The 17,560-nt window shown below is 45.3% G+C and overlaps 1 protein-coding gene across 3 annotated transcripts in view; it reads right to left on the bottom strand.

Moving 5' to 3' along the window:
* ITGB5 (integrin subunit beta 5) overlaps positions 1 to 17,560 on the bottom strand; it is a 110,763-nt gene that overhangs the window by 69,368 nt on the left and 23,835 nt on the right. For all 3 annotated transcript variants that reach the window (XR_005019804.1, XM_036851832.1, XM_036851831.1), the window contains exon 4: positions 10,643 to 10,892. Coding sequence is in view for 2 of the 3 variants with exons in the window: in XM_036851832.1 (XP_036707727.1) it covers positions 10,643 to 10,892 (250 nt within the window). In the remaining variant the exon portion in view is untranslated. The remainder of the gene's footprint in view (positions 1 to 10,642; positions 10,893 to 17,560) is intronic.

The raw sequence follows: 17,560 nt of genomic DNA, 5'->3' as shown, positions 1-17,560 counted from the left end.
AAGTATTGCACCTCAATAGGAGGTTAATGCCATGTCTTTCTCCTGAATATTGGGTGTTCTCATCTTCAGTTTGCAGTAGAGATGGCCCCATTCCTGGAGGAAGTTAGAGCCCAATCACATCTGCAGGAGTTTCACTTGGATATATAAACCAATGAAATAGAAAGAGGGGCCTTACGTTGTTTCCAAAAAGGTTCACTGGGTAAAAGGGGAGAGGGAAGAGCAAATGCAAGGGCCCTGTGGCAGACGGGAGCACAGAGAGCCCAAGGGCAGAGGGAGGCCAGTTAGACTGCAGGGCGGGGAATAAGGGCAAAGATGGGCTATGAGGAGGCGGGGGAGGCAAGCTGGACCAGACTGTGCAGGTCTGTGGCCATGTTAAGGAAGCCTCTCTTTCAGAACTAAGATAGAAAACAAACACAACAGAGAGGCATGAGGGGAAGGCTTCGTTACCTACCCAATTCAAGCCGTGTGCATGGGAAGGGAAACAGGCTTAGCAACTCCTAGGAGTTCCTGCCTAACTGCCATCAAGAAGGGCGGCTGGGGCAGGTCTGAGAGGCTCCCCTCCTCCCCGAGAGAGGCAACCTTGGGTTTTCTAAGAGGCTCTCTCATCCCCTCTAAGGGTCTACGGTACCTGCTCCATCAGTCACTCGCAGCAAGCCGCCTCTGCAGGGTCAACCCCACTGCCATGATGGTCACGGTGCCTCCAGACAGGGAGAGCTTTGAGAAGCTGTCCCCACTTGCCGTTCCTTTGTTTCACTCCCTCCTCCTTCCCCCAAAATCTTCACCCGCCCCTTGTGTTTGCACAGGTCAGGCTCTTATGTAACCCATGCCTCTGGGCCACCCAAACTTTCTACTCCCATCTCAGTTCCCCATAAAGACAAAGGTCATGGAAATTGCATTCCCAGCTGGAAGCAGGAAGTGAGCTGAGGTCCCATCCTAGTGATCTGACAAACAGATGTGCCCAGGAGGAATGAAATGTACACAAACTCTCACTCCCCTCCCTCGCCCTCTGAGCAACTTCACCCTTCTGTGCTGTGCTGGTCCATGGCTGCGGACTTCAGGTGTTTACTGTCTCGGTTGATGGGGTCGGTTGAGGAAGGGAGGAGAGGAACAAAAACTATGACTGCTGTTCAGTGAGAAAACCAGAAAAGCTGTGAAAAGCTCAGCTAAATTAGTTCAGCATTTTTTACCTCTTCCCTTCCTGCAAAGCGGAGTAAGTAGATATATTTTTACTGTGGAGAATTACTATTAATAATCAGGAACTAGAAAATGTGTTTGCCAGAGAGAAGACTTCATTGCAGAGAATTTATTATAACCAAACCAGAATCACCTCTTAGTGAGAGGAAAACAGCTTTGTCACACAGGCTCTGTTGAATGTCTCCGTAGTCTCTGGAAGACAATGTCAACTGTGACTAATTTAACCCCTGGAAGAGCTGTCTGAGCGACTTGAAGATCTGGGTGTTTGAGGGTCTCATGCCAGGAAGCCCTCCCACCCCCAACTGTGTCTGTGCCATAGGACCCCAGTTTAGGGCCTACTAAATCTTTACTAGATTAAGAATTATGAACCAGGAAGATGAATAAAATATATATGCTTAAAGAGCCTGGGGGAGCATATGTGTATAAAAAGTGAATCCCATTTGCAGATGCTAGATGTAGGCAAATCCAAAAAAACAATCTAATGCTTCAGGACAATATTGTGGACCATGGAGCTGACAGGGAAAGACCTCCCCTCTTCCTCTAAACAAAGAGAACTGCTGGGTAAAAATCTAATCTTTAAAAATGTTAATATGTAGCCAAGACTGGAAGCTTAGCAGGGAAATCCCAGGTGCCAAGAACGGAGAGAAAAGCACTGAACAAATGAACGGACTTAAACTAGGTGGGAAGTGAGCAGGGATCTCCGTGGCAAAGGGGTCCCCCACCCCCCCACCCTAGCGTGTTGGGGCCTGACAAAGGTCTGGGGCTTGGGGCCAGGTTCTAACAGGGACAGATGATGGACCTCAGGCCAGCGCAGGTCTGAGCACTGAACAGGGCTCTCTGCATAAAGCTGAGTGTTACAAAGAGCTGCCCTGTCACTAAAATCAAACCCAGAAAAATTCCAGCCACTGGTCTGGGAGAGAAGCGAGGAAGATGCACTCTGGGCTCATGGCGAGATGAATCACCCATAAAGATTGTAACTCCAGGCCTAAACAAGTCAGAATTCATTACTTTTACAAGGAAGGAACCCCCCTGCTGAGAAATAAACAGAACTAGTCCCACAGTGAAACCCAGAGGATCCTAGCATCAGGGAACAGAAAACCACCCTGCAGGGAAGTCAGTACCCCTGGGGCACATGATCCCCTAATGGAAAACAACCTCTGATGAAGAGGAGCTAATGAAAAAGTTATAGACCCCATGAGAAATAAACTACCGTGAAGGAATATCAGCAAACTCAACCAACTGCAGGATCTGCAGTTCAAGAAACAGATAACAAAATTATCTAAAGTACATTAAAACAAAGATATTTAACACATTCAAGGAGAAGGAAAAAATACCAAAGACTAGAATGGGATATTATTAGGAAGAAAAAAAAATCAGAAGGCTATGAAAAAATAGTATGAAAAACAGAAGTCTAAAAGAAAGAACCAAATAAAAAATATTGTCACTCAAATTCAAAAATGAAACTTCAGTGTATGGATTAAAAAAATTGAAGAACAAGGTACTGCCACAAAAACCAAAATATAGATCAAAGGAACAGGATAGAAAGCCCAGAAATAAACCCATGCACCTATGGTCAATTAATCTATGACAAAGGAGGCAAGACTATATAATGGAGGAAAGATAGTCTCTTCAATAAACGGTGCTGGAAAAACTGGACAGCTGTAGGTAAAAAAATGAAATTAGAACATTCTTGGAACTTCCCTGGTGGCGCAGTGGTTAAGAATCCACCTGCCAATGCAGGGGACACAGGTTTGACCCCTGGTCCGGGAAGATCCCACATGCCGCAGAGCAACTAAGCCTGTGCGCCACAACTACTGAGCCTGCACTCTAGAGCCCGCAAGCCACAACTACTGAAGCCCACATGCCTAGAGCCCGTGCTCCGCAACAAGAGAAGCCACCGCAATGAGAAGCCTGTGCACCACAACAAAGAGTAGCCTCTGCTCACCACAACTAGAGAAAGCCCGCACGCAGCAACAAAGACCCAACACAGCCAAAAATAAATAAATACTTATTTTTTTTAAAAAAGAACATTCTTTAACACCATACACAAAAATAAACTCAAAATGGATTAAAGACCTAAATGTAAGACCAGATACTATAAAACTCTTAGAGGAAAACATAGGCACAACACTCTGACATAAATTGCAGCAATATCTTTCTCAAGCCATCTCCTAGAGTAAGGGAAATAAAAATAAACAAATGGGACCTAATTAAACTCAAAAGCTTTTGCACAGCAAAGGAAACCATAAACAAGACGAAAAGACAACCTGCAGAATGGGAGAAAATATTTGCAAACGGTGCGACTGACAAAGGATTAGTCTCCAAAATTTACTAACAGCTCATGTGGCTCAGTATGAAAAAAAACAAACAACCCAATCAAAAAATGGACACAAGACCTAAATAGACATTTCTCAAAGAAGACATACAGATGGCCAAGAGGCACATGAAAAGCTGCTCAACATAACTAATTATTAGACAAATGCAAATCAAAACTACAATGAGATATCACCTCACACCCGTCAGAATGGCCATCATCAAAAAAAATCTACAAACAATAAATGCTGGAGAGGGTGTGGAGAAAACGGAACCCTCCTACACTGTTGGTGGGAATGTAAATTGGTATAGCCACTATGGAGAACAGTAAGGAGATTCCTTAAAAAACTAAAAATAGAGCTACCATATGATCCAGCAATCCCACTCCTGGGCATATATCTGGAGAAAAACATGATTTGACAGGATGCATGCACCCCAATGTTCATTGCAGCGCTGTTTACAACAGCCAAGACGTGGAAGCAACCTAAATGTCCATCGACAGATGAAAAGATGTGGGAATTCCCTGGCAATCAGTGGTTAGGACTCTGCACTTCCACTTCAGGGTGCACAGGTTCAATCCCTGGTTGGGGAACTAAGATCCCACAAGCTGCATGGCGTGGCCAAAAAAAAAAAAGATGTGGTACATATATACAATGGAATGTTACTCAGCCATTGAAAAGAATGAAATAATGCCACTGCAGCAACATGGATGGACCTGGATATTATCATCCTAAGTGAAATAAATCAGACAAAGACAAATATCATATGATGTCGCTTATGTGCGGAATCTAGAAAAAATGATACAAATGAACTTATTTACAAAACAGAAACAGATTCACAGACTTAGAGAACTGAGCTTATTTACCAGGGGAGAAGGGTGGGGGGGTGGGGATAGACTGGGAGTTTGGGATTGACATGTACACAGTGCTATATTTAAAATAGATAACCAGCAAGGACCTACTGTATAACACAGGGAATTCTGCTAAATATTCTGTAAAAATCTAAATGGGAGAAGAATTTGAAAAAGAATAAGTACATGTATATGTATAATGGAATCACTTTGCTGTACACCTAAAACTAACACAACGCTGTTAATTGACTATACTCCAATATAAAATAAAATTTATTTTTAAAAATTGAAGAACAAAATGATAAACTGGAAGAAATTTTCTATTATGAAGCTAAGGGAAAGAAAGAGGTAGAAATTATGGGAGAACAATTTAGAAACATGAAGTTTAGAATGAGAGGCTCCAACACTCACCTAGTAGTGTTAGAAAGAAAATGGAGAGAATCGGAGACAGGAGTCAGATGATGTCTGAAAATTTTCAAGAATAAAGCTATATTCTCAGATTAAACAAGCAGAGCAAGTTCTGAACAATGCAAATAAAAGTACTAAATCCAACCTAGCCACATTGGAATGCATATCATTATAGGACATGAAAAGCACAGAGAAATATTAAAAGCCACCAGAGAGAAGGAAAACCATTAGATAGAAGACTTTTCGTCAGCCACAGGACATGCCAGAAGACAATGAAATAATACCTTCAAGGGGGTGAAGGAGTACCATGACCTCTTGGAAGAAATACAAAGGGTAAGAAAAAATATAAATGATGAAGGATGAAATGTATTATCTCACCTGCAAAGATTTTTACATATGTATTTCTATTTTGTGTGTGTGTGGTGAGAACCCTTAAGATGTACTCTCTTAACAACTTTCAAGTATACAATTGTATATTTCAAGTATAGTATTGTTGCCTATCACCACCATGCTGTACATTAGAGCTCCAGAATGTATTCATCTTATAACTGTAAGTTTGTACCCTTTGACCAACATTTCCCCCTTCCCCTGCCAATCAGCACTCTACTGTCTGTTTCTATGAGCTTGGCCTTTTTAGATGCCACATATAAATGAGACATGGCATGTATATCAGCAACAGCTTAATACCTCTAACAAAAGAAAAAGTGTTCAGAACCAGAAATAACAGGCTGGATTAATCCATCAAATCCTGTACCAGTGAATATCATGTGACTCTTCCCAGGAACACTATTTCTATTACTCAGAATAGCAATTAAACAGTTCTTTAATCTGATGATTAAATTGCTTTTTTTTCTCTTCTTATGGCAGCCCTGGTACTACTTACTTCAGTTCTGGCATTTCTGGTTCATTCTAAGATGGAAGGGGATAAGTATAGGATTTTGATCCTTTGGCTGAAACATCTGGAGCAGGAGGAGGGCCAAACCTCAAGAAAGCCCCATGAAAAACTGGTTCTCTTCTGAGATGTCCTGCACAGGTGGTTAAATCACTCCTCCTGACTCCCCCATCTCCCCAGAACTTCCCGGGGCTACTTCTGCTACTTCCACACCACCACAGGAGAAAAAAACCTAACAGAAGGTACCATTGAGAGAGAACGCTGTGATTTTCTCTCCACATGAGCTGAAGTAAAAGAACAGACAAGGACCACAGACAGCAACTACGGAGCCAAGCATGGAACTCAAACTGAGAAAGGAAGACAACAGTACAGCCATTTTGGAAAAGGACCAAGGGAACGACCTTGAGAAAGCGGGCTTGACAGGCCAGAAAAACAGCACCTAAAAACTTGGCCTTCTGAGACAACCAGAGACTCACAGGAGTAAAAGATTAGCTCTATCTCTGTTCCACTGACATCTGTACATGGTTTCCAAAGGACAAAAGCGGAACTATAAATCCGCCACCTAGCAGAATTGCCAAACTCCCAGTTCCCTGAAAGATATAGATAAAAGCTTGACACATTGCTAAGGTGTTTTAGCAGGAAGCAGGCCCCCAGACAAAAACTGCTGACTGTGGGCACACAGACCCCAGACTGCGTGAAACCTGAAGGTTGATGATGCTCCAAACTTCACCTCCATGCCAACCAATCCAAGAACTGAGCACAAGCTGCTCAGGCACCCTGTGGCCTCCTCCCTCACACTGCCTTTAAAACCCCTTCCCAGAAAGTCCTCGGGGAATTGACACACTTTTCCACCTTCTCCCTTGTGCACAAGCTATCCTTTCAATAAAAAGCTTCGCTTGCCTAAGAGTCTTGTGGGAGCAATGTTCGTTTCCATGGTATTGCTGTCCAAGAATCTGGAGAGGGCCCGATAACAGAACCAGTGAAGCAGCCCAGCTGGGCGACAAGAGGGAGTGGTAGGGACTGTGGCAGCCAAAGAACACGTGGAACAAGGCGGGCTTTACTAGACCTCCTGGTTTTTTGAGAAAACCTGAAATCCTGGCTATTCTTTGTTAAATCTTTTATTTTTAACTATTGGTAACTAATTCACAGTGCCATTAAAACTTAGGAAAGCAAACAAAGCACATGTACAGGCTGAATCAGGAACAGAAACAGCCTGATTACATCCCCCCCGCTTGCTCTGTTCTCCTCCAGGAACAGTGGGGAATCTCCGAGGATACCCAGGCAACCACACACAGTCCACTGCCTGGACGCGGGAGATACATCTCAGCCTGCTCACTGAGCCATGCAGTGACTCCCCTTTTGTGCTGCCCGGCTTAGGGAAGAGAGATCTGTATAACTCAGACCTGATGTTTCCTTCCAAACCCCCATTCTTTCACCGGATTTCCTGTCTCCCAAGCAGCTTGTCAGTGTGCCTTGTACTCACTGTCAAAACTTCTACTGTCTGCAGTTGGTTCTGCCTGCTAGGGCTTGGAGAAGTAGCTCTGAATAAGGAGAGCGTAAAAACCTTGAATATTCAATGCTGAGGGCCCCGAGCCAGTCCTTCATCCTCTGCCAGCCTCCAATCTAGCATCTGACAGTTCGCCAATGGTCCCCAGAAGAATCGAAGTAGAGACACGCCCTGTCTGTCAGGAGACAGGACCCAACCAGAGGGCAGAGGTGGAAAGTAGCAGACAGAATCACTATTCCGGATGAACTGAAAAAATTCTGGGTTAAGATGCTGTTGCTCCTGGTAAGTAGCAGAACTCCAACAAAAAGACATGCGGGGGCTTCCCTGGTGGCACAGTGGTTGAGAGTCTGCCTGCTAGTGCAGGGGACGCGGGTTCGAGCCCTGGTCCGGGAGGATCCCGCATGCCGCGGAGCAACTGGGCCCGTGAGCCACAACTACTGAGCCTGCGCGTCTGGAGCCTGTGCTCCGCAGCAGGAGAGGCTGCGATGGTGAGAGGCCCGCGCACCGCGATGAAGAGTGGCCCCCGCTTGCCGCAACTGGGGAAAGCCCTTGCACAGAAACGAGGACCCGACGCAGCCAAAAATAAATAAATAAATTTTAAAAAATAAATAAAATATACTGGATTAAATAAAATATATTTAAAAAAAAAAAAAAAAGACATGCAGCACTGGGATGCAGCTGAAAAGGGCCTTGGGGACAGGAGCAAAGTGACAATAATGCCAGGAGCTACCTGTGGCCAGGAGGAATCTAAACCCAGCAAGTGAGGACACCTAGTGCCTCTCTGTGGCTAAGGAACTTAGAATCTCATTTGTATCTAAAATTTTTTCTTATCTTATTGTTTTTTCCACTGTTGTGTCACTGCAATCCCGGGGAAGATCTAACTTAGCTTCTACGAGTGTGTACAGAAGGATCAGGAAGGAAGGATTCAGAACATACAATACCAGCATAAATACCACCTCAACCCCACCCCCCAGTCCAACCCAGAGCTGTGAACTGTTGAGGCTGCCAAAGGGGAGACAAGAAGTTAGACAAGGTTCAGGGGCTTAAGAGAAGCCCTCTTCCCCTCAGGGGCAGCCAAGGAGACAAAGAATCGAAAATGACATCACAAGAATCCTTGAGTCACCACTTGAAGAAGAGCCGCCGCAGAAAGCAGCTCCCATCAGATTTTGTACAAGCAAGAAATAAACTTTCATTCTGTTGAGCCACTGAGATCTGGGGATTGCTTGTTACTGCAGCATAGCCTAACATTACCCTTAGGCAAGTGCCTAGAAGGGTGGGCGGTTTTGTAATGGGTATTATTACTCAAACTCAAGGAAAGCATCTGGGTGGCAGTGTGATTTGGATGGGGAAAAAATAAGCATCATATTAATGGAAACAGCCTTTGGAAGTAGTTCATCCTGATTCATATCCCAAGTCTATCCCTTACTATTTGTGTAATCTTTCTAAGCCTCGGTTTCCTCATCTTTAAAATACAGCTCACTGGGACCTCCCTGGTGGCTCAGTGGTTAACAATCCGCCTGCCAGTGCAGGGGACACGGGTTCGATCCCTGGCCCGGGAAGATCCCACATGCTGAGGAGCAATTAAGCCCGTGCACCACAACTACTGAGCCTGTGCTCTAGAGCCCGTGAGCCACAACTACTGAGCCTGCGTGCCTAGAGCCCATGCTCCACAACAAGAGAAGCCACCGCAAAGAGAAGCCCGCGCACTTCAACGCAGACCCCACTCGCTGCAACTAGAGATCCTGCGCGCAGCAACGAAGACCCAACACAGCCAAAAATAAATTAATTAAAAAATAATAATAATAAAATAAATAAATAAAATAAAATACAGCTTACTTCTAGAGACCTCAAAAGATTGCTATGAGATTTAAATGGGATAATCCATATAAGGTATGAAGTGCAGTGAGTGCCTGACACTTAGTAAGAACGTTAAGTCTTAGCTATTCCTCATCTAGCGATGCTTTGGGGCCTCACATGCCAAAGCCTAACCGAAGCTGAACATGGAAATGAGTCAAGAAAAAGTTGAAGGTTATCACTCGTTGTCACACTGCATAATCTTGCCATTTAAAAGAACACTTGAAAGCCCAGAAAGGAAACAAACCACCTTCACAAAGGTTGTATTGGGGAGTTGGAGGAAGTGACCCTCCACCTCCAATACACAAATGCACTACGGCAGGGACCTATTCACCATCCCCTTTCCTCTTCCACTGCGCACAGCTAACCTAGTTCCCAGCCTCCCCGCTAGAACCCAGCTCTGTAGAGCAGAATGTAGGAGCAAAGGCCACTCTCTCCTGGTCCATAGGATCCTCCTATGAGCAATCCTCCAGGCATGATGACCTTACAAGCCACATGTGAACCAGTGGAGCCTGGGACCCCGAGTCACTGCTTAGAGGACAGGTGTCCACTGATCAGGAGACCCATCTGCACTTAGGTTAGCAGAAAATAAACTTCCTTCAAGTTTGAGTCATTACATACTTTTGGATTTGCTCACTGCAGTAGTTAGAAACTCTTGTTCTCTAATAATTTCTCGAAAATTTTCTTTTTAAAATTTTTTTTTTAATTTTTAAAATTTATTTATTTTATTTTACTTATTTTTGGCTGCATTGGGTTTTTGTTGCTGTGCGCGGGCTTTCTCCAGTTGCCGCGAGTAGGGGGCTACTCTTCGTTGTGGTGCGCGGGCTTCTCATTGCAGTGGCTTCTCTTGTTGCAGAGCACGGGCTCTAGGCATGCGGGCTTCAGTAGTTGTGGCACGTGGGCTCTAGAGTACAGGTTCAGTAGTTGTGGAACGAGGGCTCAGGAGTCGTGGCTCGCGGGCTCTAGAGTGCAGGCTCAGTAGTCATGGCGCACGGGCTTAGTTGCTCCGCGGCATGTGGGATCTTCTCGGACCAGGGCTCGAACCCGTGTCCCCTGCATTGGCAGGCGGACTCTTAACCACTGTGCCACCAGGGAAGCCCTGTCGAATATTTTCTAATTCAAGTACTTATGTTGGAAAAAAAAAAAAAAATCACACCTATAAAGGGCAGGGTTTTCATTTTGTTTTGTCAAGGTAAGTTATAGTTATGTATATAAACAATAGCAACCGACTTTGATTCACTTATTCCAAACATCTCAGTCACTCTAAACAAGGAGATAGTTTAAGTTGTTCTGCCTGCTCCCTCCCTGATCACCAGGGTCCATCACTTCCTGAGAACACTCTCTAAAATCTATTAATGTAGAAAACAGTGCTGTGTCTGGCAGGTAGGAAAACAAATGAGCTATCATCGTTGTATCTTTATGCAACCTTGTAACAATTTATTTCTTTGCAGGCAGAGGGAGGACAGAGCTGGATCATCCTTCATCAAATTTAACACCTTAGCCAGGTTCCCCCCCAGCCCCGCACCCAGATATGACCTCCCTAGGCCTTTCTTTAGGCTCAGTCTTCCCGCTGATCCGTTCCCCCATCCTTGAATACCCAACAGAAGGGCAGCTGGTCACTCACCCAATGCACGGGTTGGTCTGGTACCTTGGCGCTGTGTAGGAGAAAGGAGAGATGTTCTTGTCTACAAAAGACCCAAACCCCAAACGGAAGTTGCTGGTAAGCTTCCTCATCTCCTCGGCAAGCTTGGTGCCCAGGCTCCGGATGTTGTCCAAGTCATCCTTCATGGACAGAGAGAGGTCCATCAGGTAGTACAGGTCCACTGGATAATCCTCCACCTGTCGAACCTGCAGCTGGAAGGTAGTCTTGTCACCTGTGCCAACCGAGAGACCGTGCGTGTTAGAGGTCATTCAATTCGCTGGGGCTGAAGGGATGGGTTTTGCTTTCAAAGCTGGTCCACCTCTGACTTTTCTTTAGTGATTGTGTGCCTCTCAGAAGACATCTTTTTCACTCTGGAAACAGAGTGACCGAAGGGAATATGCGTGCTAAGGATGCAGCTCTAGGTTCTCCTTTCACACACAGGCCTCAGCACTTTTTAAGGAAAACTCTTTAAGAATCAATCTCCTTAGTAGTGTCCTGTTTTCTCAGCAAAAAGGACCCTTAGGTAATTGGCGGACAGTGAACCAGACAATTCCACAGACACAAATTGGGTGAAAGTAGCCCACCAACCACATACCAACTTCAGAGAAAGGACTGGCCAAGACGGGAATGTGGCCAGGAGGCTGTAAAGGTGTATGTGAAACAGAAAACAGGAAAGAAGTTAACAAAAGAAGGGCACAGACATGAGTAAGAACTGAGGTGGGGAAGAGAGATGTACAAGGCAAGGGAGACTGGGAAAACAAAGATGGTTACTTAAAATACCCCCAGAGGGCAAAAATGTTTATGCTTATGCCGGGCCACCTATTTCTATCTCCCTAGCCATTTATCAAACAATCGTATTTAGCTCTCCAGCATATCTGACATCACAGACACAAATCATTATTATCATAAATGATATGTATAAATATAGGAAGGCATGTTCCAAATTTTAGCACCATCGAAAAGAAAAAGAAGAAAAAGAAAAGAAACACTACTAGATTTGCCTACAGCTACAAGAAAGAGAAAGTAACTTTTGGTTCTATAATAAGCAGTCAACAGCCAAAGGGAAAAGAAATTGATTCAGAGGAAAAGAAGAAAAAAAAGGCAGTGTCTGGCAGGCGTGGCCTCTGCAAGCTAGCCCCACATGGTGTGCGGAAAGGCCCAAACCAAGTCAGCGCAGTAACCGGAGGACGCGTGCCAGGATGATGATCCTTCATCATTCATAATCTCTAAAAACACACTGTTCAGAAACAACTTCAAGTAGTGAATTTTACCAGGTGATCCAATCTGCCCTCAGGCTTGTTAGCCTCTCAGAGGCACCAAGAGATGTCCTTGAACTCTTCGGATAGAACTGTCCACACACATTTGAAATCTGGACGTCCTTTGCGTGTTCAGAGGTGCCATGGCGAAGGTGGCCTCGCTCCCGCACGAGGGCCCACACCTCATCTGCCCGCAGTCACGTCTCAGAGGAATCAATCTTTCACCTCAAGCTGACAACCAGCGAGCTGAATGAAGCCTTCTTGAACTTGCAGGATAGGGAACCCAGTGCTCTGTGCTCCCCGCACCTCCTCCCACCCCAGACGAGGCATACTTCATTAACAAGATCTTAGTCCAAATTCCAGCTCTGCCCCTCAACTAGCGGTGCAACCCGAGCCTCCATTTCCTTAACTGTAAACTGGCAATAACAACAGCACTACAGCATTAAGGCTATGAAGCACTCACGTGGGAAGGAGTGTTCTGTAAGCAGTGAAGGCCTGCCCAAATGAAGTATGATTATTATAATTACCATGGTAGTCTGAGTGACAGAGCCGAGCCTGCTTCCCCTGACTTGTCCTTGCATGCGCTGCTCTGGCCTGATGATGGATGTAGTTTGGGTTGCCTGTTGGTACGAGCCTATTTTTAAAAGCCATTGGAGTCTGACTCAAACAGAGGAATGTTCGAGATTTCTTCCAGAATGAATTCCGGACTGCTACAATATCTGTCTCTGGTTCCCATGTCCCTGCACAGGGCCCCTCCCATCCCTGGATGCCACATCACAGTGGGGGAGGGGCGGGAGGGCCTGCGATCATGTCCCCTCTGTCCAATCCCATGACCTCTTTACAAGGTCTCCTGTATTTTGTTACCTGTGCCCTTCCGCCAAGTTCCCAGGTATACCTTCTTTAATCCAGAATCCACTTCCACCTTTTGGGGGATTATGAGCAATTACAGATGAACACTTTAGGACCAGGAAACAGGGAACTAGCTTGGATTCAGGGAGGCTGGGAGGCACCCAGGGGAGGGAAGTGGACACTAGCCTTGGAAAGCAAGAGCTGGGTTGGAATCCAGACCTTGTCACCAAGGGCTCAAGACCTCAGGCTCCTTTAAACTTGCTGCTCAGTTTCCGGATCAGTAAAATGGGGAGGATGCTAATTATTGTGGGTATTGAGGAGACAGCATATATAAACACCATACAAACGCTTCCACACAAGAAAAACTTCGGCCTCAGTTGCCCTGAAAGTCAATTATTAAAGCAGTTTCCTGTGGGGCTAAAAAGAGAGACAGAACATTCTGCCAAAAACTTGAGTGTGAATGGCTAACGGCCTTGGGTATTATATTTAACTCCAAATTTTCCAGACATGAAGGCAAAGAGGGAAACAAGATGTGATACATAGGTCTCTTTGAGAGAGACCTCTATATAACCTCTATACTAAGAGGTTATCTATTCTGAAGTAAGAAATCTCTTGTCATTACATTCTAAGAGAAATTGATCACTAAAACACACACACACCTCCCCATAGGGAGGCTGCAAATGGTAAAAAAAAAAAAAAAAAAAAAATTTCTCTCCCAGTTTTCCAAGAAGGGAGGGGTGTAAGAAAAGGGGTAATATCATTAATGTTCAGAATGAGGGTTTATGGCTACCTTATCTATGCTGGATTTTACATGCTACAAACTCCTCAATTGGTCTTGGCAATAATGGAATGTTCTGTCAGTGTAATAGGGAAGAAAGAACCTTATTATTCTACTACAAGTTAATCACTAAAGGGATGTTGCCTGTAAGATTAAATTATACATACTGACCCATCTCTGGGAACCCTGCCTCCCAGGTAATGAGCATTAAGCTACAATACCTTTGTTTAGCTCACAGGAAACATCCTGACCAGGCCTACATGTGATTAGCTGCAAGAAGGAAGAAATTAACACATCCCCTTCCAAGTCTGGCAGGAAGCAGGCCCTTACCCCCTCCCCTGTTAGTATTAAAGAAGCCAGAATTCTAACTCAGGGAAGATGGTTCTTTGAGACGCTAGTCTACCATCTCCTCGGTCTGCTGGCTTTCCAAATACAGTTGCTATTCCTTGCCCCAGCAACTCGTCTCTCAATTTACTCGCCTGTTGTGCGGTGAGCAGTACAAGCTTGGACTCAGTTACATCAGCAGATTTTGAAGGGACTGACATTTCTGGACCAGTTCTCGGCATGGGTGCTAAGCATGGGAATGAAGCTACAGTGCCGCAACTCCCCCACCGAGGGAGCCCCCATGGTTAGCTGACTGAAGGTGAAGCTGCTGCTGCACCCCAGGGGCACCCTATGCCGGGAGAGGGTCTGGGGCACGTTCTCCATCTTTGGGTACACTTCTGGAACCATGCACACTCAACAATACCTCCAGCCACCCAGTTCTGCACCACCCGAGACTTTTTTTTTTTTTTTTTTAATCATAACGACAACATTTCCTTTTATTTGTTTTTTTTAATTTATTTTTGGCTGTGTTGGGTCTTCGTTCCTCCATGCGGGCTTTGTCTAGTTGTGGTGAGCAGGGGCTACTCTTCATTACAGTGCATGGGCTTCTCATTGCAGTGGCTTCTCTTGTTGCGGAGCACGGGCTCTAGGCGTGTGGGCTTCAGTAGTTGCAGCACACGGGCTCAGTAGTTGTGGCTTGCAGGCTCTAGAGCACAGGCTCAGTAGTTGTGACGCACGGGCTCAGTTGCTCCGCGGCATGTGGGATCTTCCCGGACCAGGGATTGAACCCGTGTCCCCTGCATTGGCAGGCGGATTCTCAACCACTACGCCACCGGGGAAGACCCCACCCGAGACTTTAAACCAGTCGCTACCTCCCGTTGAGTCCAGGAGAGTGAGAGCCGGGCTCCCCTTCACTGTGGGCACTTGATCTGTGCCAGTCTCTGGTGACACTGCCCAGCCCACGTGTCCCCCTCCTCCCTCTCCATATAAGACCCCCTTACAGGGACTTCCCTGGTGGCGCAGTGGTTAAGAATCTGCCTGCCAGTGCAGGGGACACGGGTTCGAGCCCTGGTCCAGGAAGATCCCACATGCCGCGGAGCAACTAAGCCCGTGAGCCACAACTACTGAGCCTGCACTCTAGAGCCCGCGAGCCACAACTACTGAGCCCACGAGCCACAACTACTGAAGCCCGTGCGCCTAGAGCCCATGCTCCGCAGCAAGAGAAGCCACCACAATCAGAAGCCCGCGCACCGCAATGAAGAGTAGCCCCTGCTTGCTGCAACTAGAGAAAGCCCGCATGCAGCAACGAAGACCCAACGCAGCCAAAAATAAATAAATAAATTTATTTTAAAAAGACCCCCTTACAGGCTCGTCTCTTCCTGTGGCTGCAGCCCTCCTGTCTGGAACCATCCCCCATAACCCCCACCTCAGGACAAGCAGCAGGATCAGAGAAATAGGATAAAACAAACCCCAAAGAAAACCTTATCAGGGACTTCCCCGGTGAGCCAGTGGTAAAGAAACCACCTCGCAATGCAGGGGATGCGAGTTCGATCCCTGGTTGGGGAACTAAGACCCCACATGCTGCGGGGCAATAAGCCCGTGCGCCACAACTACTGCGCTCGTGGGCCTCAATTAGAGAGCCCGTGTGCCACAAACTACAGAGCCCAAGCACTCTGGAGTCCACGTGCCACAACTAGAGAGAAGCCCACACACAACAAAGAGCCTGCGTGCTGCAACGAAAGATCCCGCATGCCTCAAAGAAGATCCCACATGCCGCAACTAAGACCCAACATAGCCAAATAAATAAATATTTTAAAAAAAGAAGAGAAAAGCTGATCACCTCACACCTGTGAGGAGGAAGCTTCTCCTGCAAGCAGCCCCTCCCATGTCTTGCTGGTTTATCCTGCTTCCAATGCACCCAGCCCCAGCTGTATTTCGCACAGAATTCCTGCCACTGCTGGGTTCCTAAGTGTAGATTCTCCCACCATAATCAAATATCAACCAGCATTCCCTCTGAAATGTATTTTTAAAGGTTTCTTCTATCTTCCCTTCAATGAAAAGTGAAAAGTGAGCTTTTTCCTTAGGAACATATACCAGATGACAAACATGACCGGAAAATGAAAGTAGGGAATTCTAGCAACAACTTTTGGGTTTTTTAAGATTGATTTTTGTTCAAAAATTAAGACAAAGTAGTGTCTCAACAGATAAATACTCCTGCTATCCCCAATATAGTTTTTTGATTCCCTAGAATTATACTTCTGTGCTAGAAATTGAAAGAAACATTAAAATCAGCTATGTTAAAAATGGACTACAGCTGAACAGGGAATTAGGGGCCTAGTGCATAACTTATAAGACTATCATCCAGCTCTCTGTTCACTGCAGCAGAAGGCAATCAGTACCCAGAATTAAATCCAGACCCAGAACCAAAGAACTACCTCACTGGCCGCCCTGCTGTACCAAACACCACTCCCCACCTCAGAATTCTGACACTTGACAGATGGAACCATCAGAAGAGTTACTGGCCTTTACAGTGTCTGACCCCAAGCAATTAGGGCTTGGCACTTCTAGTTTCCTTGAAAATAATCTTATCTTAGTTCAGGCTGCTATAACAAGTACCAACAGAAATTTATTTCTCACAGTTATAAAGGCTGTAAGTCCAAGATCAGGCCAGCGTGGTCAGGTTCTGGTGAGAGCCCTCTTCTGGGTTTCATACTACAGACTTCTTACCGAAGCGGAGAAGCACCCTCCAGGGTCTTGAGGGTTTTTGGGTTTTGTTTTGATAGCACTAATCCCATTCATGAGGGCTCCACCCCATGACCTCTCAAAGGCCCCCCTTCATTTCCTAATACCATCACATTGGGAGTTAGTTAGAATTTCAACATATTCAGTCTATAGCAAAGCACTGTCCATCCATCATCAAGTCTTTTTAAGTGAGCATTGTCAGTCTGGGTAGCAGAAGCAATACCTAAGTCAGGTACCTGCCATCTCCAATCAGAACGTGGGAGAGGGGAGAAAAGCAGCATAGATAAGGGCTGGCAGGAAGCCCATATCAAAAGCAACCAATCACCTGTAGTTTAGTCAACAGTATGATACCCAGGTCAATTTCCTGGCTTTGATGACATACTCTGGTTATGTAACATGTTATCATCGGGAAAAGCTGAGAAGGGTACACAAGAACTCTCTATTATCTTTGCAACTTCTTGCAACTCTAAAATTACTTCAAAATAAAATATTAAAAAAAATTTTTTAGCTACCAATCAGAGGTCAGTTTTTAACAGGCTAAGGGACTGAGGCAAATAAAGACTTAAGTAAACCTTTTCTAACTGCTCCACCTCTAGCTTTTTACCATTTCAATATGCTTTAAAGTTTACGTCCTTTCTTAAGGATTTTATACCCTTTGTTAAGGTTTCTTTAAGATTGTTATCCTGACATACAGTTTCCAGGACTGGAAACAAAATGGAAAACATGATCTTGTGTTTATACAAAATCTTGCTTAAAGTCTGGCAGTTCCTGAAAAAGTTAAACATAGAATTACCATATGATCTAGCAATTCCACTCCTAGATATATAATCAAGATTATTGAAAACATATGTCCACACAAAAACATGTACAAAAATGTTCACTGCAGCATTAGTCATAATTGTCCCAAAGTGGAAACAGCCCAAATATCCATCAACTAAAATGTGGTGTATC

This window comes from Balaenoptera musculus, chromosome 4 (assembly GCF_009873245.2).
Source record: "Balaenoptera musculus isolate JJ_BM4_2016_0621 chromosome 4, mBalMus1.pri.v3, whole genome shotgun sequence".
NCBI lineage: Eukaryota > Metazoa > Chordata > Mammalia > Artiodactyla > Balaenopteridae > Balaenoptera > Balaenoptera musculus.
The sequence above is the reverse complement of the archived record's forward strand: the minus strand, read 5'-3'. Positions and strand labels throughout refer to the sequence as shown.